This window comes from Episyrphus balteatus, chromosome 2 (genome assembly GCF_945859705.1).
Source record: "Episyrphus balteatus chromosome 2, idEpiBalt1.1, whole genome shotgun sequence".
Lineage (NCBI taxonomy): Eukaryota > Metazoa > Arthropoda > Insecta > Diptera > Syrphidae > Episyrphus > Episyrphus balteatus.
In genome coordinates, this window is record NC_079135.1 from 59,162,732 (window position 1) to 59,185,945 (window position 23,214).

At 32.8% G+C, this 23,214-nt stretch overlaps 2 protein-coding genes across 2 annotated transcripts in view; one reads left to right on the top strand and one right to left on the bottom strand.

The window, feature by feature from the left end:
* LOC129908808 (uncharacterized) overlaps nucleotides 1-14,220 on the top strand; it is a 208,149-nt gene extending 193,929 nt beyond the window's left edge. The window contains exon 9 of the mRNA XM_055985573.1: nucleotides 10,008-14,220. Within this exon, the coding sequence (XP_055841548.1) occupies nucleotides 10,008-13,952 (3,945 nt within the window). The 3' untranslated portion in view covers nucleotides 13,953-14,220. The remainder of the gene's footprint in view (nucleotides 1-10,007) is intronic.
* Nucleotides 14,221-15,519: 1,299 nt separating this feature from the next.
* LOC129909455 (uncharacterized) lies at nucleotides 15,520-22,260 on the bottom strand. Its single transcript, XM_055986536.1, has 3 exons — nucleotides 21,289-22,260; nucleotides 15,659-19,618; nucleotides 15,520-15,585 (listed from the first exon to the last, which is right to left on the bottom strand). The coding sequence occupies exons 1-3, from the start codon at nucleotides 22,258-22,260 to the stop codon at nucleotides 15,520-15,522; spliced, it is 4,998 nt and encodes a 1,665-aa protein (XP_055842511.1).
* Nucleotides 22,261-23,214: the final 954 nt, after the last annotated feature.

Consider the following 23,214-nt stretch of genomic DNA (forward strand, 5'->3'; position numbering starts at 1 on the left):
CCCAGATTTATTGTTATGTATCCGTTGTTATTGTTGAGGTCAGTAATTTGTATGTCTTGAGTTTTTGTTATGGTCAATATCATGAGCTATATTAGTATCGAATTCCATTTTAGTGCAGTCATCTTTATTTCCTGTAAATAAATTATGAGTTATATTTCGTTGTTGGTTCGTCTATGTTTGATATTTTTTTCTTGATTTAATATGAGTTCTATAATACTTATTTTGATTTTTTAAATCAATAACATGGTCTTCATCTATCTTTTGCGTATTAAGTTTTCTGTATTTTGTATGGTTTTTTCCTCCTCTAATTTCCTTTATAAAGTTCTCTCCACTTTCTAGAGTTTCGTCTTGTCGGTTTTCGTTTAGTTTGTCTATGACTTTTTGTTTTTTCTTTCGAATGGTGTCATGAATGTCTTTATATTCGTCCTGGTGTATTTGTCCATTAACAAAGTCTATGGGTTTTCGATTTGTTGTAGAATGAATTGAATTATTGTAATATGTTATAATCTTTAAAATTTTGTCTTCGGTTGTATCGTCTTCCGTTCTGTCATCATATTTTAGAAGTCGGATATGTTCGTTAATAGTATTGTGTAATCTTTCAACGTCAGAGTTTGATGTGTGGTTGCTGTTGGATGTATAATGGATTTCTACGTTACAATGTTCTAGATATTCCTCCCTTGGGAATTGCTTTAAATCCCAGTTCATTATCTACTATAATTGTTCTAACTTTTCCGAATTGGCTAAAATAGTAAGAAAGAGCTCTTTTAAATTCGATCCACGTTCTACTAGAAATTTTGATTGCACAAGCGTGCTTTGTGAATTTGTCTATTATAGTTAAAAATAGTGATTTTTCTAAGGTATAGAATACGTCTATATGGATTATTTCATGCGGTTTTTCTGGAGTTTCCGTAATTTTAAATAACGGCTTAGGAGGGTTTCTTACGTATTTTTCAATATTACACACATCGCAGTTGTTTATATATTGTGTTATTCTTTTAAGCAGTTTTGGGTTGAAATAACTTAATTTTATTTCTTTGTATACTTCTGTTATACCTCTATGATTATTTCTTAAATGTTCTTTCTCTATTATTTCTGCTAGTTTATTTTCATCTGTTACATCTCAGTTGAAAACACCGAATAATTTTAAATTTATCATTGTTTGAGAAGTTATCTTGAAAAGCTTTTTCAAAGATATTATAAAATTGATCATCTTCAATGAGAATTGCATTTAAACCATTAGGTTTAAAATGATTTTTTAACAACATTATGGCATATTGTTCATCCAAGTTTTTTAAATGTATCGTACATCGATTCCTATCAAATACTTTTAAATGTTTAATTCGAGTTGCTCCTGATTGAGATTTCACTATTATTACTTGATTTTTAAAAATATTAATACCTGATTTACTTATAGGAATGCAGTCATTATTACTTATAAGGTTTACTTCTGTATTTATGGGTATACGGGAAAGTGCATCAGCATTGCTGTTAAGAGTTCCCTTTTTATATATTATTTTGAAATCGAATTCAGATAGTCTCAATCTCCATCTTATTAGTTTAGAATTAGGTTCTTTTATTGAGAAGAGCCATGTTAGAGGTTTATGGTCGGTTTCGATTATAAATTTTCTACCAAATAAGTAAGGTCTATAATACTTAGTGGCCCATACGATAGCTAACAATTCTTTTTCTATCGTACTATAATTTATCTCGTGTTCGTTTAAAGTACGACTACCAAATGAAACGGGACGGTCGTCTTGCGATAGGACAGCACCTATAGCAAAATTGCTAGCATCAGTGGTCAAAGTAAAGGGTTTGGAAAAATCCGGATAAACTAAAATTGGATCGTTAGTAATGAGAGTTTTAAGTGTTTCAAAGGCCTTAATGTATTCTGGATTTAAAATATTTATCTTAGCATCATTTTTTAAATATAATGTCATAGGTTTAGCAATCTTAGAATAATCTTTAATAAATTTCCGGTAGTAACCGGTTAAACCTAGAAATTGTTTAATTTCTTTAGCGGTTTTTGGTATGGGATATTTTTTTATGCACTCAATCTTTTTTGGATTGGGTTTTATGCCTTCAGGGGTAACAACATGGCCAAGAAATTCGGTTTCTTTCTTAAGAAATTCCGATTTGTCCATTTGTACTTTTAAATTTACTTCTCTTAGGCGTTTGAATATTTTCTTTAATGAATCAATGTGTTCTTGTAATGAAGTAGAGAACACAATTACATCATCCATATACACGAGACAGATTTTATTTATATAATTACCTAACGCTTCATTCATCAGCCTCTGAAACGTGGCTGGAGCTGTTTTTAATCCGAATGGCATACGGAGAAACTCATAGTGGCCATTTTCGACGCTAAAAGCAGTTTTATGAATATCATCTTTGTGAATTTCAATCTGATGAAATCCCTTTGCAAGATCGAGTGTGGTGAAGTATTGACTTCTGCCAAGTTTTTCTAAAATTTCGTCAATATTCGGGATCGGATATTTGTCATCTACAGTTACTTGATTAAGTTTTCTGTAATCGATCACCATTCTCCACTTTGATTTTCCGCTGGCGTCAACCTTCTTAGGGACGATCCAAATGGGGGCTGAATATGGAGAATTACTGTGCCTAATTATTTTGCTATCCAACATTTCTTGGATTTGCCTATTAACTTCTTCCTTATGTATATAGGGGTAGCGATATGTTCTACTCTGGATAGGAATGTTATCTGTCGTTCTTATTCTATGTTTAATAGCATTTGTAAACGATAGTTTAGTATTTTCTTCATAGAAAATATCATTATATTGTTTGGTTAATTTTAATATCTCTCTTTTCTCTTCACTATTTAAGTGACTTATTCTTATTTGCTTTAAGAAAGATAAATTTTCTGAATCTTCTTCTATAATGTTGAAATTTTTGGAATCTACACTTTCGATGTCCATTTTATCTTCAAAAGGGATCAAATCTGTGTTGTTTCCAATTACCTCTGCATTTGCAATCATGACATAATTGTCTATGTTATAAATTCCTTCTTTTATTATTAAATTATCTCCTAATATGGTTTCATTTATATATCCCAGTCCTTTTTCTTGTTTAACAGGTACATCTATTTCGGTAAGTTTAACTGATGTAGGGACTTTATTATTAAAATGCAATTCTATGATTTTGTCTTTTGTTTTTATCAATTTATTTTTATAGTCTATATTTACTTCTAAAGGTGTCAATATGTTATTTCCTATTAATCCGTCAAATTCGGTATGGAATTGACAAATTAAGAATTCTGTTCTTATGTTGCTGTCACCTAATTCGCTAAATAGAGGAATCTGTGCCTTTTTATTTATTTTAATATTGTGACTGAGTGTCTTAAGATTAAGTGGTTCTTCTAAATCAATATGCCATTTAGGGTGGCATATTTCTGGGTTTATAATTGAGTGGGTGGCTCCAGTATCGATTATAAACTTTAATGGTCTAGTTTTAGATGACACTATTATATAGGGTAGGTTGTATCCGAGGCTAGTAAGTGAAAATTTGAGGGTTCTATATTATAGTTTTGATTTTTTTGATTAGTATTTTGCCTTCTTTGAGCAAGTCCTATTTCCATAGGTTCTTGAGTGTTACGATTATTTGAATTGTTAGAATTCCTGAAAGGGTTTTGATTCTGATTGTTACTGTTGTAGTGCTGGGTATTATTATAGTTATTTGGATGGGGTCGATTATGCTCAAACGGTGGTTTTATGTAGTTATTATTATTAGGTTGTCTATTTGCATTATAACTAGTATTATTTGATCGATAGTGATCGAATGGGGGCTTTATATAATTATTATTTGTTGTTCTAGGTTGACACGATGTATTAAAATTGTTTGGTCTATAAGACTCAAATGATGGGTTCATATATTGGTGGTTAAATGATCTAGGTTGCCAAGATGTGTTTGGGTTCATTGGTCTTTTCTTTTGTATAGCAGTGTCAGTGTCTTTATGTTGTTGTGTATTAAGTTTAGGAGTAAGGGATTTATTATAAGGATTATAATGTGCGTATCCACACTCATGTAGAATAGTGATTGCACTTTCTAAGCTTTGCGGATTCCTGCAACATATCAGTGAACGCATTGGTTCGGGAATTTTATTTCTAAAAATAACTAGAGCGGAATGTTTATTATTTTCTATGTTTGTTTCGATTATTGTATGATCTTCTTTTTCAAAAATAAGTTTTGTTTTTATATTTAATCGTCTCAAAGTAGTTTTTATTTCATTAAAGAAGTCTACGCTGTTTGTTTTAAATTGGGCGGACCTAAGTTCGTCAAATAGCTCCTCAAGTGTAAGTCTGTCACCGAAGTTGCTAATAAGTGTTGCCTTTATGTCAGGCCATGAAGTTATATGAGAGTTTATCTCTAGTACTTCCCTCGCTTTACCTTTTACTTTTGATTTTAAGTAATCAGAAAAGATACTTTGAGAGAGTTGGTCATATTTGACCAAAACAGGGTGGATCTTGTCTACCAAATCTATAAAATTTTGTAGTTCTCTATAATCTCCGTTGAAATCAGGGAGTTTTGAGATGTATTTTAATGGATCTATATTTAATGTTAGCATTTTTTCTTTATTATTATCTGTTCTTTCTGAGAAAAAATTTCCTAATATATCGGAAATTTGACTACTTCTTTCTCTTAAATCCTCTATGTGTTTTGCTATCTCGTTATTTTCTTCTAAAATATTTTCATCTAAATTTCCTGTATTAGACATGTTATTTGAATAGTAAAAGAATATTTAATATAGGTCATAATTATATATATAAAAAAAAAAATCAAATGGATTAATAATAATAGAAATAGTAATAATAATGATAAAAATAATAAAAATAATGATAAAAATAATAAAAATAATAATAATCAAAGTTAAACCTTGTTGTTGAAAATTTAGTTGATTGTTGCTTAAGAGGTGAGGTGATTTTGTTTTGATGATTGTTGATTTAGAGATGAGCTGATTTTATTGAGATGATTGTTGATTTAGAGATGAGCTGATTTTGTTGAGATGATTGTTGATTTAGAGATGAGCTGATTTTGTTGAGATGATTGTTGGTGGGTTAATTCACTGAATCCACTTTTATTTTTCTTCTTTCCTTTGATTGTTTTTCAAAAGTCTTAGTTTATGATTCTTTTTATTTTTTTAAATTTAATTTAAAAACTTCAATTTTCAATTTTTTTTTTTTTACCGACTTCCAAAAAGGAGGAGGTATTCAATTCGTCTGTATTTTTTTTTTTTTTTTTTATGTTTGTTACCGCATAACTTTGGACTGAGTGAACCAATTTTGATAATTCTTTTTGTATTGGAAAGCTGTTGGCTGCAGTGTGGTCCCATTTCAATTTCGTTAACTTTAAGCCATAGGAACTATTTTAAAAACCATAAAACCCAGTTTTGATCCATGGAAGTCGGTTTTGTTTTTTTGCTAAAAATGATTATTATGATATAGGTTCAATGTGGGTAAATGTAGACAGTTTCATGTCTTTTGTTTTTTTTTTTTTTTGTTTTTTTTTTTTTTGACTTTAGATTTTAATATGTTTTCACGGAACAACTTATTGACAGGTATTTTTTGTTTCTTAGAAACGTATCTTTATCATTTCATTTCACACTAATTGTTTTATAGGTTTTGCGGTTCAAACGTAAAAACGAACTATTGTTTCTTTTTTCTTAAAAAAAAAACAATATACCACAATCCGTCACCGACTGCGCCAGTAATAATTTTATCAAAATTGAAATTTAAAAAAATAATTTTTATTTGTTCAATTCGGAATCTATCTTAAGACTAACATTTGTATTTAATTTTATTGTTCGTTATACTTCGGTTTTCAACATGTGATATGCAAGCTTGCATTAACAATATGCAAGATTGCATTCACATGTTGAAATAAAATATTTCTTAGAATAATTATTATAAATTGTGTGAATGGAAAATAAAATGCAAAATTCTAGGAATAATTGATATTTGTAACATTAATATGTAGTTCGTTGCAAAGTGCAACGAACTTATTTATTAAATGATATTTTTATTTGAGGCATGTGTAACATATAAGCTGGGTTATACTGTGAAAAGTTGTGTGTAGATGAAGGATGATGGTTGCCAGAGTGCTGACTCCGCGCACCGACGAGCTTGTTGTATAATATTTATAGTTTTGTTAATTAAAGGGATGGAAGGGGTGCTTAGAGACGTGGTGGTGGTTGTATTGTCTTTGTTATTTCGAGTTTGAAGTTGTTAAGAGTTGGAATTAGATGGGTGCTCTTCATAGCATTTAGCACATGAAACACGTGTGCACTCGTGTGGAGAGAGACATGGAAGATTACATGTGACACATGATGTTGGTCTGGTTCACATTTTTTTGGTGTGGCCAAGAATTTGGCATTGTTGGCAGCGCATAGGATTTGGGAAATATTCCTCGACTTTAACCTTGTGCCAACCAACATCTACATTGGATGATGGACGGAAGAGGTCAAATGTGAAGAGAATTAAGCCTGTAGGTTCTGCACATTTTTCAACTAATCCTGTTGCTAATGACACTTTATGAACTCACTTTGTGAATTTAAAGGCATTGGTAACGCCTTGGGATTTCATTTCGACTGCAATTGTTTCTTCAGCGACATTTTTAAGAAAAGGAGCGTAAGCTGTGCCTTTAGATGACTTTAAGTTTTTATGGAGTGAGACGGAGATGGAACAGAGGTTGAAGAGGTGCTTTAGAGAGACGAATATTTCGGCATTTTTTGCTGATTTAGTTAATATCAAAAGGGAACCGTCTTTGAGTTCAGTAATGCTCTCGTATGCCGTGCTTATGCCATCGATGTCTTTTTTTTAATGCGAACAAATTAAATGAGGTAAGGGGTTTACTATCGCAAGCGGGGGCGATCACTATGAACTTGGGACTGTTTGAGGTTAGGGTTGTGGGGAATTCATAATTTAATTAATTTTCTAGAATTTCTAGTCCTTGGTTTTGGTTTTTTCTTTTTCTTTTACGTTTTGAGTAGGAAGATTGATATTCGTCTAGAATATCATACCTTCCACTCAAAGGAGCACGTGGTCCGTGGGCCATTTTAAACTGTCAAAGACTAGATTAGTTGTTGTTTTTTTTTTCTACACTCACTCAACAGAGAGAAAAAAAAATAATGCTGTTGCGGGATATCACCAAGGAAGTAAACCGGTATAGACAGAGATAAACTGCGAAAACGATGCTGCCCGTTAGAGAGATAGTCGATGACTGATTGTTTTAATATTTTTTCTAGATCATTAATATATCAGTTAAGGAATTTGAACACAAGATAATGTTCTTTAACACATTCAAAAATTTTAAAAACTGAAAAATTAAGGAAAGGCAGCATTTCGTCTGCAAAACTAACCGGATTTTTTAAGCCTCACTTCTGTAAATTTTTTGTTTGCAGTGACAAACAAAGTTGTTAGCTTTGTGAATTGTATAAATTATTTAATGGAATAACGAAAAAACGCATTATAGTCATAAAATTCGTTACTAAGCCGTGGAACACTTTCAAGCCTAAATAAAACAAAATGTTATCCCTTTGGGATGTTGTAAATTGTAACGTCAATTGAGTATGATTCGTTAAAAAGTATAAAAGATAAAAATCAGCTGAGAAGCTTGTGAGAAGCTTAATCTGCCTCCAACATCAAGTACAATAAGGAAGGCTTTGAGAGATTTGGTCTAAATCTCTTTCCGCTCCGCCATTCCTAAATACTAAGCATTGTCTAAAAAGGTAGGCAATGAAAGGATTTTAAGAAACACTTTAATTTTAAAACTAAAATACTTCATCATGGTTGTATTTACACAAAATCTTTTGAATTGCTCGATAACAAAACGGAAAAATATGTTTTTCAATGATAAAACCAATTTAAACTTGATCTATTCCGATTGTAAAATGGCAGCCAGGCGCTCAAACATGGACATTTTTGAAACCAAAAAAATATGCCCCCTACCGTGAAGCACAGCAGAGGATCAGTGATGGTTTGAGGTTTTTTCAGCTGCAGAATTTACCCCGTTACACCAAATCAACGGATTTATGGATCATTTCCAGAATGGAAAGATGCTGGAGTCGATAATGGCTCCATAAAAGGAGAAAGAAATGCCTTTACATTGGCTCTTCCTGGAAGTTATGATGCCAACAATTCTTAAAAGCTCGTAAAACAGTAGTTTGAGGTAGACAATGCTCCTGGCTTGGAAAAGCCGTAACAATTATCCGACTTGAACCCGATTGAAAATTAGTGGGCCATCTTTAAGTGACAGGTAGAGAAGAAGCTTTGAAAAATGACTAGAAGCATATTCCTAGTTCTGTTTTATTTAATTTGGCCGAATCCAAGCCTCGTTCGTTCCGAGCAGTTTTCGAAAACAAAGGTTTCTGAACAAAATATTAACTTTGAACATTAACATTAAAAAATCCGGTTAGTTTTTCACAGCCGAAATTCTGGCTTAACTTCATTTTTCAATTTTTAAATTTTTTGTATGTGTTAAAGATCATTATTTTCTGTTGAAATAGCTTAACTGATATATGAACGAATGTGTTATAAAATTTTATTTGATGAAAATGACTAAAAAATCCGTGAATCAGCACTGTAAGTTTAAATTGCGGACGCATGTATCTTTTAACTCATACTACGTCAAATTCATTGCTGTCAAGTAGAATTAATTCAATGAGCGTGTTTTTCGTGAAAAAGCTCAATTTTTAAAAGTGCCAAACAAGTCGTTAGTCTTTCAGAAAAATCAAAAATTTTTACAGATACATTTAAGAAAGTATAACTTGCAAATACTTATTAGTTTTAATTTGATGCAGATTCTATGTGAAACAAAAAACATTTAAAAAACTGCACATTTATGTCGATTTGCATTTGTTTATATTTGCCCCAGAATATGTTCCATGGTGGGAAAATGTCAGCACCATATTCTGGGGGTAAATGTAAACATATATTATTGCTGGAAATTATTGGTTTTAATAAAAATAAAGTATTTCTAGTCAATTACTATTGCTAAACTGCCGCGGAAACACATTTTAAAGTAGCTACCAACATCATATTCAGTGGATGATGCTGAAAAATCGGTCCTTGACGTACAGAACAACAAAATGACTTTCAGAGCAAATCAGAATGCATATGGGGTGCCTCTATAAAAAATCAAAGCGAGAAAAAACAAAAACTTTCATTAGAATTTGAAAAAGTTTTTGTCAAATACTTTCTTTAACGTTCTTTAAGTAATTATCCATATTATAAAGAGGAAATTCTAAATTTTAAAGCACTGTTTACATTAACCCCGAATTTGTAAACATGCCATATTTGACAATAATTTAAGGGATAATAACACCTTGTAAGGCACGAAATCGAGTGTCATTTTCATCAGTGTATAAAACAAAGGAGAAACATTATTTTCTTTTAGAGTTTGTTTAGTTTGTTTAAGTATATCAATAGGTACGTAAAAAATTGAAATATTGATTTTTAAAGAAATGGCATTAATTTGAAAAAAATATGTTATTCCAAAAACAAAATTCGGTGAAAAAAAAGCTCATAAAATCGTAAAATTTTTATATTTCAAAAAAATCCTACGAAATATTTTTTTATATTTATACAAAAGAATTGCCATCATTTCATATTTGCATTTGAGCATATCTGTCAAGTTGTTCCTTGAAAACATATTAAAATCTAAGGTCAAAAGAAAAAAAAGCATGAAATTGTTTAAAATTTTGATCTTATACTTAAAACGATTGCATTTATGTTCACAACACAAGTTTAAGCAAATTTTTCAAAAAAGGCAAAACATTTGACCACTTTTGCTTGTCACTGTACATATTTAAAAAAAAAAACAGATTTAACAATTTTCAAAAAAAAAAAAATTAAATTAAAAAAAGAACACTGCGAATACTGTTCTAAATGATGGTTTTACGATTTGATAATCATGTTATTTTTTTTTATTTCTATTCTTTTTTTTTTTAATTATTCTTGTTTTTCTGCAACTTATTTATGTATCGCAATTTTTAGTTTTTTTCAGAAAACCCTGAAGAACCAAATATCCCTCAGTTGAAGGATGTCGGCTCAACATGTTTAGTGCTTGATTACAAAAATCAGCAACAAAAAAAAAAAGAACATTCCTCTGTCGATTCCTCTACGTCGGATTCTTTTCCTGGGCAACCACCAACTTTTCCTCAAAAGAGCTTTTTAGATAAAGGACCTCAAAAGTCTGAAAAATCTTTAAAAGTAAAAAAAAAACGTTCCCGATCAATCATTCCATCTACAAAGAACTTTGATAAAATGTTTGAATGGCTAGATATGGTAACTACAAGCGGTCCGGAATCAGTTCCTGAACACTTGGATCCATCTGGCACACTCTTAAATCTATTTTCTGCACAATTGATGAATCAGGCTAAAAGTATTCATTTCAACTATGAGTACTTGCAAGAGAAATCAAAGCTAGCTGGTCGAGTAAATGAGGAAGGCATTAACTGCGAGGCATCAATATTATTAGCCAGCCCCGGAGCATCATCAGACGGTGTTAAGCTAATAAAAGCTTTCAAAAAAAGTTCAGTATTTAAAGGACTAGACCTGAGTTCCAATGAAGTTTCTTTCACAAGTACCTTAGCTAAAGAGGTCCTTGGAACGATCGTCAAAGTGACGCTAAATGAAAGCGAAAACCATGCTTCTTGTTGTGGCAATCATTTTGATGCGTCTGACGCATTGGATGAGTTTGTACATTCACGGCGTGATTTGAATTCCCCTACATTCTATTCTCCTACATTGTCCATAAAGCATTTGAGAAATGGTACGTTAGCAGATTCTGTCGAGTGTATCGATACATCCTTAGAAAAACTTATTCCCAAACCAGGGCGCAAGAGATCTTCAATGAATGCAGATTTAGCAATAAAGAAAAAAAATAGAACACACCTATCGATCGATAGTAAAATTTCAAATCAGATTCCGAATTCAATGACTGAATTGAGCCAATTGCCTGTAAAAGAAATCACTATTTTAAAATGTTCAGCCGAAGTTTCTAATACAGATGTACAACACAATAAATCGGCTAGTTGTTTATCAAAAGAAGACGCTTCAGAGAATGTGTTTCTTGATCAAACTAAAGTAAAAAAAACCTTTGATCAGACCTTCAATGTAGAAGAAAATATACTTATTGATCGTTCTTCAATAGACAACTCTTCGGAGAACGTATTTTATGGACAAACTGGAAAAATAAATTCCAAGCATCTTTCCTGCAATGTAGAACAGAACAAATTAACTGATAGTTTTATAATTGAAAACGCTTTCGAAAATGAATCTCTTGGACAAACTGAAACACCAAAACCCCTATCTCAATTCCCCAATGGAGAAAAACATAAAACCGCTGATTGTTTGATAACGGAACAAGTATCAGGAATTAAATATCTTGAACACAGTGAAAAAACAAAATCCTGTACTGAGCCTTCCAATTTGAAAAGTTGTTTTAACATTGTACACAACCTGGCGGTAGAATTGAAGCCTAAATCCGAAATTAAGAACACCAAAACCTTTTTAATTAACGAAGCAATGGAATCAGCCATAGAAAATACTATTCCAGGTGCTTGTCTAACAAAAGCAGAGTTTTTGTTTGAAAACACAGAAAAAGAAAAAGATATTGGTTGTGATTTAAATTTTCATGAGCCACTGAAATCTGAATGTAATAATCATTCATCCGAACAGGTAAAGGAAGCAAAAATAATGAGTAATTGTGATGAGTCAAAAAATTCTAAACTAAGGCAACCTTATTCCTCAACACATTCTCATCATAAAGAAATACCACTTGAAAGAAATAAAATTGAGGAAAATAATTCGATTTATAGTAAAACGAAAAGAAATACTTACGAGGCAACAAAACTCATACTTCAAGATGAATCGGTTACAATATTTAGACCCGAAGAACAACAATATGTTGAAGATACAAAAAAACTATCAGAAAACCAATCTGAAAACGAAAAAGAAATAATGAGAGAAGAAATAACCATCCAAAATTCAATAGGAAAAAATGCTTGTAACGAGCACCTGGAAATAACAGACATTTTGAATACTGCAGACCGACTTTCATCGACAGAAGTAGAACAATTCCAAGCATATAATGTCACAAAAAAAAATGAGATATTTATTTCCACTGAAAAAAATGTTTTACAATTAAAAAAAGAAAAATTAAACATAGAAGAAAATTCTTTAGAACAAGAAATTCGGCCATTACCAACAAAAGTACATAGCACAATCTTTTCGGAAAACCAAGAATTAAACACGGAAGAAAACATTCCTTTAGAAAAATATAACACAAACAAATCGGGAAAAATAATCCAAAACCATTCATCGAAAATAATACAACAGTTGTCAATTGAGACCGATGAAACAAAATATTTGTTCACTAAAATGTCATCTGAAGAAGAAAATAAGTCATCATCTGTTAAGAAAAGATTTGTTAAACCCAAAATTTCTTATGCCGAGTTAGACTCAGATTCAGATGAATTGCTGAGAACTAGGCTTAAGATACCTTCTTTAAAAATAAATTTTCCATCTATTCGACCGGCTAGAAGAAAATTATTGAAAAAAAAACTAGCGAGAAAAGCTGTTTCCAACAAGTCTACAGCAAAAAGGCCTGCTTCTAAAAGAATAAAAAAATTGTATAAAAAAACCAAGAAAAACTCCGAATATTCAAAAATAAATCCTTCTTCAGGTGCAAACGACTCTGACGATGATAAGCCACTCATTTCGAAAATGAAAGAAATTAAAGTTGAAAAAGTAAAAGACGACTATCGCTTATCAATGTCAGCCCATGAATTAAATGAATCCGACGAAGACGTTCCTTTAAAAAGAATGTCACGGAGACGTCCTTCCAAAAAAATAGTGCCAAAGTTGTCTCCATTAAAAACAAAACAAAATCCAAGCAAATATCCTGTACGGAAACATCATCGTAATGCATATTCACCAAAAAAACCTTCTGTAATTAAATTTTCTCGACGGAGAACTGCATCACTAAATTATTTTGCACTGTTCTTGAGTGACTCGGATGAAGATGAACCTATAAGGTGTAAGCGAAGAAAGAGTACTGCCGACAGACTTTGGACCTACAGAACTGCAGAAAAGAAATTAACTAAAGAATCTGCGAAGAAGAAAACTTCTTATAAAAATGAAAGGCGGTGTAGTAGGGATGCAATTGAACGGCACAAAAATAGAAACCATTTAACTAAGGCAAAAACATCAATAGTAAAAATGCCGGTTCTTACTCGTGAGCACAGCGATCAGACAGATGAAGAGAACATATATGAATGTGCGACAATCAGCACAGCCAATGAAACTGACGATGAAGCTTGTGTTGATCATCGCCACAAGAAACGTCGACAAAAGGTAGTGAAACCAATGAGAATTCGGTGTGTTAGTCGTCGTGCTATACCCACTGACGTTATTACTGAGTCTAGTTCGTGTTCCAGTTTTTCAACTACACAAACAGCTCGAGCACTTCCAAGCAATTCCACTTCTTTCTCAGGGTTTCCAACTCAAGAACGTTTATTGCGTAAGAAAACACTTGAAAAGAATCTTCTAATGTCGAAATTACTTCATGAATCGAGCTCTTCTTCAAGTTCGGTAATAATGAACAGACGAAATAGACAATTTGTAGCGAAGTCAACTTCTAAGCCTATTGTTATAGAAAGTTCGAAGCATTTCCTTATACAAAAAAGTGTAAGAGTACATAACGCAAAAAGTAGCCAACCCCTAACATCTAGGGAGAAAGAAGCAATTTACAATAATAACTGTGTTAATTTTCAAATACGGCTTCAAAGGCTAACGACAAACGAAGCGAATTTATGCCGAAAACCATATATTCGATTGGATAAGAATTTCGTTGAAAACTATTTGGCAGGAAAACAACGGGATATTAAGTATAATTTGAATTATTCAGAAAATCTAAGTGGTGAAAACAAAGAGTGAAATAAATAAAATACAACTTTCATTTCAGAAAGATGAAAATGTTATTTAATAGCATAAAATAAAAAAAAAAAACGTCCTTTTGGAAAGGACTATCTTTAAACGGAAAATTATAAATTATAATTTTAATCAAATTAATTTAGTAATTGAATTAACAGGAAGTAAATATCTATTTTGATTTAATTGTATTTGTTATACATATGAATATTTTTTTTTCAAAATCCAAAACATTGTAATATACACAAAAAGAATTTTATATTGAGCAAAAAATATTTTTTCTGTTTGAATGTAAATATGTATATTTAATTTATTAAAAAAATAAAAATAAGTTATTATCTTGTATTCTATATTGTTATTTCTATTAAATAGCAGATTCTGTCTGGGATACCCGTATCTGGAATATCTAGACCTCATTGCGAGTGTTGTTTCTCTATTGATAGAAGACTTTTGTCAAAAGTCGATCATCGAAAATGACTTTTGGTATTGTGAAACTCTATTGATATACAGCTTTTGTCGGAAATCGTTAATCACAAATGAATTTCGGCATTGTGAAATTCTGATACATTCGGAGAGTGTGCAACAGCAAAGAACGCCATTTTTTTCCGTCCGTGAAAATTTTTAAAATTTTTCAATTTTAAACTTATAGACCGGGCGCTAGAGGGTTGAATATGCAAAATATGAGGACCGAGTTTCATCAATGGATTTGAGTTTAGAAGAGGTCAAAGATGAATAATCTGGATCTTGGTCAATTTTCTGGTCCATTTCTTTTTACGCCCCTACTCTTATTTGTATAGGAAATAAGCTATTGATTCACTGGTTAACAAATTTAAACTTTTTTTTGTTGCCGAAACAAAAATATACCTTTCTGAAGGTTTTCGGTGTGCTGAACTTGAATCCGAAGTCAAAAAAAAATTAATCAGTTCCCGTTTTTGAAATATTACCGTTAGAAAATGCAATACTTCGGATCTTATTCATTTATATAAGGAACCTGTTTAAATCTTTCCGATATCTTTATTACTGCCTGAGATATCCTCAGTTGTTTGGCATGTTAAACAAATTTTATAACATCATTATCTCGTTAAAACTTTCAAATTTAATATTTAAAAGAAGCGAACCGTGTTGTAGTCGAAATTTAAAAAATTATATTAAGAAAAGGCAATGTTCGATTGAAGATGGGAAGGAAAATAAAAGACTGAATAAAAGTCCAATTCAAAATCAGAAACGTTTAAATGTTTATTCCTCAAAATTCTTAATATTAATAATTCAGATACAAAAAATAGAAAACGAGAATATTTATAATATTCGACAGTTGAAATTATACAAAACATATTTTTTAAGCACAGTACTTTGGAACAAGTATATTCTGTATTAACATAAACAAATATTCTGATGTATATCATACACATGATCCAGTCCATATCTTCAACATACCGGCCCCGCTGATAGATCATCAGAAAGAAAAAAAAAAAAAAAATTGTTAATGCATAAAGATCAACCTTGCCATTGCTAAGTGGTGATTTCTGGCCGCCACTTACTCGGCCTACAATGACAGGGTTTTCACTCTAAGCCATTAACTCAAGAATACTTCTTTTGTTGATGCATTGATTTTAGTAACACGATTTAATTGGGTCACAGTCTGGTAATAAGCATATTTTGCTAATAGGTCTTTTACATATTCCATTAGAGTTTCGGATTGATACAACTCTTACAACATTATCCAATCCAGGATGAACTGCAACAATTCGACCTAATTGCCACTGAATTGAAGGTATTTGATCATTCTTGATTATAACCAAATCATTAATACCGACATTTCGTTCCATTTTCAACCATTTTGGGCGTGATTGTAAACGACCTATATAGTCCTTTTTCCATCGTTTTACAAATCCTTGCTTCATTTTTTGTATAAGATCAAAACGATTTAAAGGACTTATAGTTGTGTCAATCAAATTACTTTCTGGTGGAGAAAATAACTGTTCACCAATAAGAAAATGTCCAGGTGTTAGAGGTTCCAAATCATCGGGATCATTTGTAAGTGGACATAACGGTCGAGAATTCAATACAGCTTCGATTTGACATAGCAATGTAGATATTTCTTCGTAAGTCAAGGTAGATGTTCCAATCACTCTTTTAAGATGGTATTTGATGGATTTAACTCCAGCCTCCCAAAGACCACCAAAATTCGGTGAAGCTGGAGGAATAAAATGCCAAGAGATATTTAGATTACTCAACGTTGGCAAAAGGTCCTTTTCAACAGTTTTTTGGAATTCCAATTTATTACGTTTAAGGATCTTATCTGCACCAACGAAATTAGTTCCGTTATCACTGTAAATATGAGAACAGTATCCACGGCGAGCGACAAATCGATAAAATGCTGCAAGGAAAGATTGTGATGACAAGTCACTGACTGCTTCAATATGAATTGCTTTAGTACAAAAACAGATAAAAATACATATGTAGCCTTTTCTTGAAGTTATTCCTCTTCCTTTAGCTGGACGAATGTTGATTGGACCAGCATAATCAATGCCTGTATGAGTAAAAGGACGAGTAAACTGTACTCTTGAAGATGGTAAATTACCCAGTAGTTGTTGACAAGGTTTTGGATTATGACGAAAGCAGGTGATACATTTATTTATCTCAGCACGTACAGCATTTCGAGCATTCAAAATCCAATACTTTTTTCTGATAAGCGATAGAGTTATTTGAATACCACCATGAAGAGTATTTGAATGTGCTTGTCTTATGATAAGATTCGTGAAATGATGTCGAGCAGGTAAGATGATTGGATGTTTCTGTTCAGTAGATAAATTAGACTGTTCTAATCGTCCTCCAACAACTATGATGCCATCAGAGTTCTTTTCTGGATTCAGTGTAAGGAACTGTCTATGATGTGAAAAATTCTTTTTCGAATTCAAATGCTCCAGATCATTAGGAAACGATAAAGCTTGCACAACTTTGATCCAATAGAGTGTCCAAATTTGAATATCTTCGGTAGATATAGGTTTAGTTATGCGATTAGATTTTTCTTTCTGACGTGCGTTAAAAGCAAATCTAGAACACAAAACGGATAGCCTTATAAGCTTATTAAAAGTCGAAAATCTTTCGACGAAATCATCTGAGACCGTAATTGTAAGGATGTATTTAGTTTTTACTTCGGCCAATATTTCATCATCATTGACGTCGTCATAAGTAGTATTTAAATTCAGGATTTCAGTATCGTTTTGCATTAAAATTAATGGTCCTTCCCACCACAGCTTGTAATCAATCAGGTCATTGGGATACATTCCCCTGGTAGCACAATCTGATGGGTTTTGAGCGGTTGGAATGTGATGCCATTGTTGAACAGATATCGTATCCAAAATTTTGGACACTCTGTTAGCAACGAAAACTTTCCATCGATTGACATCCCCATTCAACCATGCTAAAACAATTTTAGAATCTGTATAAGCAAAAATATTTTTGTCAGAGATATTGATGTTCAATCCGGATTTTATGTGTTTCAGCAATTTGGTGAGAAGTAAAGCTCCACATAATTCAAGCCTTGGTATGGATAAAGGTTTAACAGGTGAAACTTTAGTTTTTGATGTCAACAGCGTAACATGTATAGAGCCATCAGATGATATTGTTTTTAGATATACAACAGCTGCATAAGCATTTGAAGATGCATCACAATACGCATGTAATTGAAAAGAATGGTTAGTAGACATTGTTTTAAGCCATCTCGGAATTCGAATAGATGGTAAGTCTTTTAGACCATTAAGGAAATTTTGCCAGTCATTTTGTAGTTCATTGGGAATCTCATCATCCCAATCAAGTTTAAAAAACCATAAACGCTTTAAAATGATTTTAGCGACAACAATAATAGGGGAAATCCAACCACTTGGATCATATAACCGGGCAATAACGGACATAACTGATCTTTTTGTTTTAGGTAAATTGGTAAGGTCAAACTTCAAACTGAATGAAAGGTTATCTTCAACAGGTTGCCAATAAATACCGAGCGCTTTAACAGTTTCGTTTTTATTGAGAGATAAAAGTTGTTGAATCTCACGAGCTTCAGGTGGAACTGATGATAATATCTGGGGACAATTACTTGCCCATTTTCTTGAATCATCTCCGCCAGAAAAAATATCATCTACATAGATATCGGTTAAAAGTACTTTTGCAGCTAATGGAAACGTTTCTTGCTCATCAGATGCTAATTGATGAAGAGTCTTGATAGCTAGATATGGTGAACAGGAACCTCCAAACATCACAGTATTAATAGCATAATCTTGCATTGGTTCATCTAGATTGTTTCTCCAAATTATGCGTTGAAATTCAGCATCGGCTTGAGGCAGTTGGATTTGACGATACATCTGTGCGATATCTGCGCTGAATGCAACTTTGTGGAAACGCCAGTTCAAGATTACATTGATTACGTCATTTTGTAAAGCAGGTCCAGTAAATAAGATGTCGTTTAGAGAATTTCCATTTGTCGTCTTTTTAGACGCATCAAAGACGACTCGCAATTTGGTAGTTGAACTATCTTCTTTTATGACTGCATGATGCGGGATATAATTGCAATTATATGATATCGAATTAGGAGTGAGATTTTCTATATGGTCTTGTTCAGTAGTGGAAACTCGATGCATATGTCCCTGTTGGACATAATCAGCCATGACTTCCTTATATTTTGAGTAGAGTTCTGGGTTCTTGATAAATTTTCTTTCTAGCTGCAATTGACGATTTATTGCTCCTAATCTTGATCGTCCTAAAACAGCAGATTTATCGACGTATGTTTTGAAAGGTAAACGAACAATAAATCTCCCTTCTTCATTACGACGATAAGTTTCAGCATAAAATGATTCACACCATTTTTCATCCGGTGAAAGAATGCGTTTGTCTGTGACACTCTCCAGTTCTAAGAACTTTCGAAACATGGAGTCAATATCGGATCGCAAACAAAAATTGGAAATTTTGATATGTTTCGGTTTATCGAAGTTTACTTGGCCTAAGATAACCCATCCAAGTTTAGTTTCTTGTGCGATTGGATCATTACGTGAACCTCTTCGTAAACCGTTCATCATAATTTGAGCATAGGAGTCTGCCCCTAAGAGAATATCAATTTTCCCAGGTGAATTAAAAGTGGGATCAGCTAGTGGTAGTTTTTCGAGATGAGGCCAAGATTGAAACGGTATTTTAGAAGTCGGTAAACGACTTGTTATCTTAGGCAATATAAATGCATCTACACTTAATAGCAATTCATCACTGGTTGGAGATATAATGTTAATAACAGCGCTACTTCTCGATTTTGTCTCAGATGTAGATGCTAGGCCACTTATGTTCGCACGGATTGGACTTCGAAGTAACTTAAGGGTTTGAGCAGTTTGTTCAGTCATTAGATTTGCTTGTGAACCTGAATCCAAAAGTGCTCGGAATCGATGCATAGTATTGTCGTAAGATTTGACATGTACTATGATGGTTGCTAATAACACTTCGCTTTGACTTGATATTGTTGGTTTAACGTGAAAATTGGCATGAGCATTATCTGAATAGGTACTTATTTTGGATGTTGAGGTTTCAGAGGAAGGTAATTGTTTTGGAAAATGAATAGCAGGATTGTGAAGCAAAGTATTGTGACGATTGCCACATTCAGCACAATTACGAATACTGGTACAGTTTTTCATCTGATGGTTATAGGCAAAACAGTTAAAACAATAATTTTGTTTTCGAATTACCTGTTCTCTGTCTGTAGTCGATAAAGCGAGAAACTTTTTACATTGACGGATGACGTGATCACCTTCACATAAACAACACTCAGAGCCGGTTTTAGGGGGGGGGCAGCCTGGGCCGTCGCCCAGGGGCGCAAGAATTGAGGGGCGCCGCAGGCGCCCCGAACTTTTACAAAAGTTATATAAATAACGAAGTCTTTCCAATCGATGTTTTAGTTTTTTTTACATTCACAAAGGCGCCCCAATTTTTTTCTATTTAACATTTTCAACGGCGCTCGTATTGTTTGTCCTAAACTTTTTGAAGAATGAAGGCGCCCCCCAATTTTGGGTTAATTTATTTGGCTTCCGGAAGGACAATGGTGTCCAAAATCTTCGTTCATCTTTGAAGAACAAGGCGCCCCAATTTCTTTTGAAAGACTAAAGCAATCCTAATATTCCTCCTACCAATTTAATTTTTGCAAAGGTGCCCCTATAATAATGAATAAGGAAAGAGAAGGGAGACGGACAGAATCCCGAAATTAAAAATCCAGAAAGCCCAAAATCCAGAAAACCCTAAATTCCGAAACCCAAAAACACAAAATCCCGAAAACCCACAATCCCAAAATCCCGAAATCCCGAAAACCCAAAATCCAGAAATGCCAAAAATTGACAGCTTCTCCATTTCTCATAAAAACTACGTTTGTGTTTGAGAATAAAAAAATAGGTTTATTCGTTGTTCCCCCCTCCAGGGCACTCTAAGTCATTTCAATTAACTGTGAAAAAAATCAGAGTTTCTCGGGTTTTCATTTTACATCGAACACCTCAGAGCTTTAGTTGCATCAGCGAACATCGAACACAGAGGAAATAACTCGGGTTGAAAAAGGAGCTACAAAAAACGCTTGACAACGAATTCGGAGCGACCCAGAGTGCCCTAGAGCTCACAACGAACAAACCTTATACTTATAAAGGTATGTTGTTTTCGATTGGCCGTCCGGAAGCGCCTGGAATCATTAAGAAGCGTGCTGCAAGTTTTTTATTCTCCTAGTGAAAAAACAAAAACAAAATATTTGATTTTACCCAATACAGATATTAAATTTTAGAATTGGGTGGAAGCGATTCAAAGTTTTGTATTGGATTTCAGAATGAGTGAACCATTGAGTGATTCCAATCGAAAACGACATTAATGTACCTAGTTGAAAAAGTTTTTGAAAAAATATTGTTCAAATAAAACCAACTGTACCTAATCTTTAAATGTGTTTAAACAAAAAAGTCAGATATAAAGGTAGTCTTGTCAATTGAGCCTAAATGACATGAATAATTAATTTTTTTTTAAGTTAACCTTTTTAAGTTAATACACTGCACATTTTTAATAAATGCATTAACAAGTATATGAGAGGTAAGACATAATTTGCTATTGCTTTTTTTCGTGATTTTAAAAGATTGTTTTTAGATGAATTTTTTTTTAGAGGCGCCACTTGCAATCTTACCCAGGGGCGCCGGTAGTGCTTAAACCGGCACTGACAACACTTGATTGATAGTTTTGATTCTTTCGGAGTCTTGAAGTGAAAAGCTTTTGGTTGTTTGGATCTGTTGCTGTTGAAATTATTGAATCCTTGAGATGAGTCCTTCATAGATGATTTAGATACTGACTTCTCCCAATTGGATTTATTCGGTGTCATTTCTTCAATGGTGCGAACTCGAATTTCGATACAATCAGATATTTCTTTAAAAGTCGGTATATCTTTCTTTTGACCAGAAGATTGCACCCAAAATTCTCGTGTATCATGAGGAAGTTTTTCAGCCAGATAATACACTAGTATAGGTTCAAAATGTTTCAACTCAAAACCAAATGATTTTAGAACACAGATACATTCTTTGGATACATTTAGTAACTGAGTCAAACTTGCGGCATCTTCAGACTTGATGATTGGCAAAGAAGAAAATGATTTCATGTGCTTAGAAAAGAGAATACAATTGTTTTCGTACTTCTCGCATAATAAATTATATGCCTCTTGATAATTTTCAGCTACCAACGGAACTTCTCCAATAATTTTGAGGGCATCACCAGTCAGAGAACTCCGCAGATAGTAAAATTTTTGGATACAATCGATGGATTGGTTTTCATGAATCATAGATTTGTACAAACTGTTGAACAAGGACCAATTACTATACGTGCCGTCAAAGGAAGGAAGTTGGATTTTCCCAAGATTTACTTTCTGGCTAGGTATAGTGTTTAACAGTGTTGGATTCATGGTTTGATTTTGTATCCCTTGGAAATCCGGTAGGGAATCGGAATGTGGAGCGGGTGGCATGAGAACATAGAGATCATCTTCTAGTTCAGAACGAGCATTAATATAGATCTCTTCAAATCTACTCATCCAGTCTTCATCGTTGTACGTCTTAGAGGTTTCATCATCTTCATCGATTATCATGACATGATTTTCTTTGAAGCTGTCGTACTTGGATTGCAATGAAGAAATACGATTTTTGATAGATGATGATGTCCTTTTATCTGGTGTAATTTCTCGATATTTGAGAAGGCTCTTTTCAATTTGAATGAGCAAAGATTGTTGCTGATTAAAGAGCTTTTCGGACAAGGATCTTGATCTTGTAGTCATTTTTTAATAATAAAAACTTCGAGAATTTAAACACAAACGTTCCCGGGTTTCGGCACCAAAATGTTCGATTGAAGATGGGAAGGAAAATAAAAGACTGAATAAAAGTCCAATTCAAAATCAGAAACGTTTAAATGTTTATTCCTCAAAATTCTTAATATTAATAATTCAGATACAAAAAATAGAAAACGAGAATATTTATAATATTCGACAGTTGAAATTATACAAAACATATTTTTTAAGCACAGTACTTTGGAACAAGTATATTCTGTATTAACATAAACAAATATTCTGATGTATATCATACACATGATCCAGTCCATATCTTCAACAGGCAATTTCCTTTATTGACTACAAAAAGCTAATTTAAATTTTTTATAAGTAACGCATTTTTTATTTGCAAAATTTAAAACACCGAATGCATTTAAAACTGACATGCAGCTCATCATCAGCGAAACCTCGATTTACACTAAAACAAAACAACAAGAAAAAAAAAAACAATATAGCCCAAATATTGAGTATGTGGGTGTATGTAAAAAATATTCAAACAATTCAATTAAAAGTTAATGTTACAATTATTACATTTAAGTTAATGAGAATAAGGTAGATAGAATGTTCCAATTATCACTATTCATTACATTCTTAGCTTTGTGAATTAAGAGAGACTCAAATGCATCAACCTTTTTTTCATTTTGCACGCTCTTCAGCTCTTCGACGCGAAGACACGAGCAGCCACTGATTCTACGAGGAAGCAAAAATCATACCACTGGACAAGTATCTACTGCAATCGGCGAAGATACTGGTAGGAAATATCGCCAACCATCCCAATCAACTGATGAGAAGAATGACAGCCCAACAACGACATCCGGAACCTAGGTACCTTTGCTCTTTGGATATACTGGCTGAGAACATAATGTCAATGGACAACGAAGAAGTTAACTTTTACGCCGACACCCA

Coding starts and splice junctions, on each gene's coding strand:
- LOC129909455 (XM_055986536.1), bottom strand. CDS start 22,260: ATGACTACAAGATCAAGATCCTTGTCCGAAAAGCTCTTTAATCAGCAA. Junction 19,619..21,288: donor AATCCAATTGGGAGAAGTCA/GTATCTAAATCA, acceptor TATAACCATCAG/ATGAAAAACTGTACCAGTAT. Junction 15,586..15,658: donor ATCCTGGATTGGATAATGTT/GTAAGAGTTGTA, acceptor GCTTATTACCAG/ACTGTGACCCAATTAAATCG.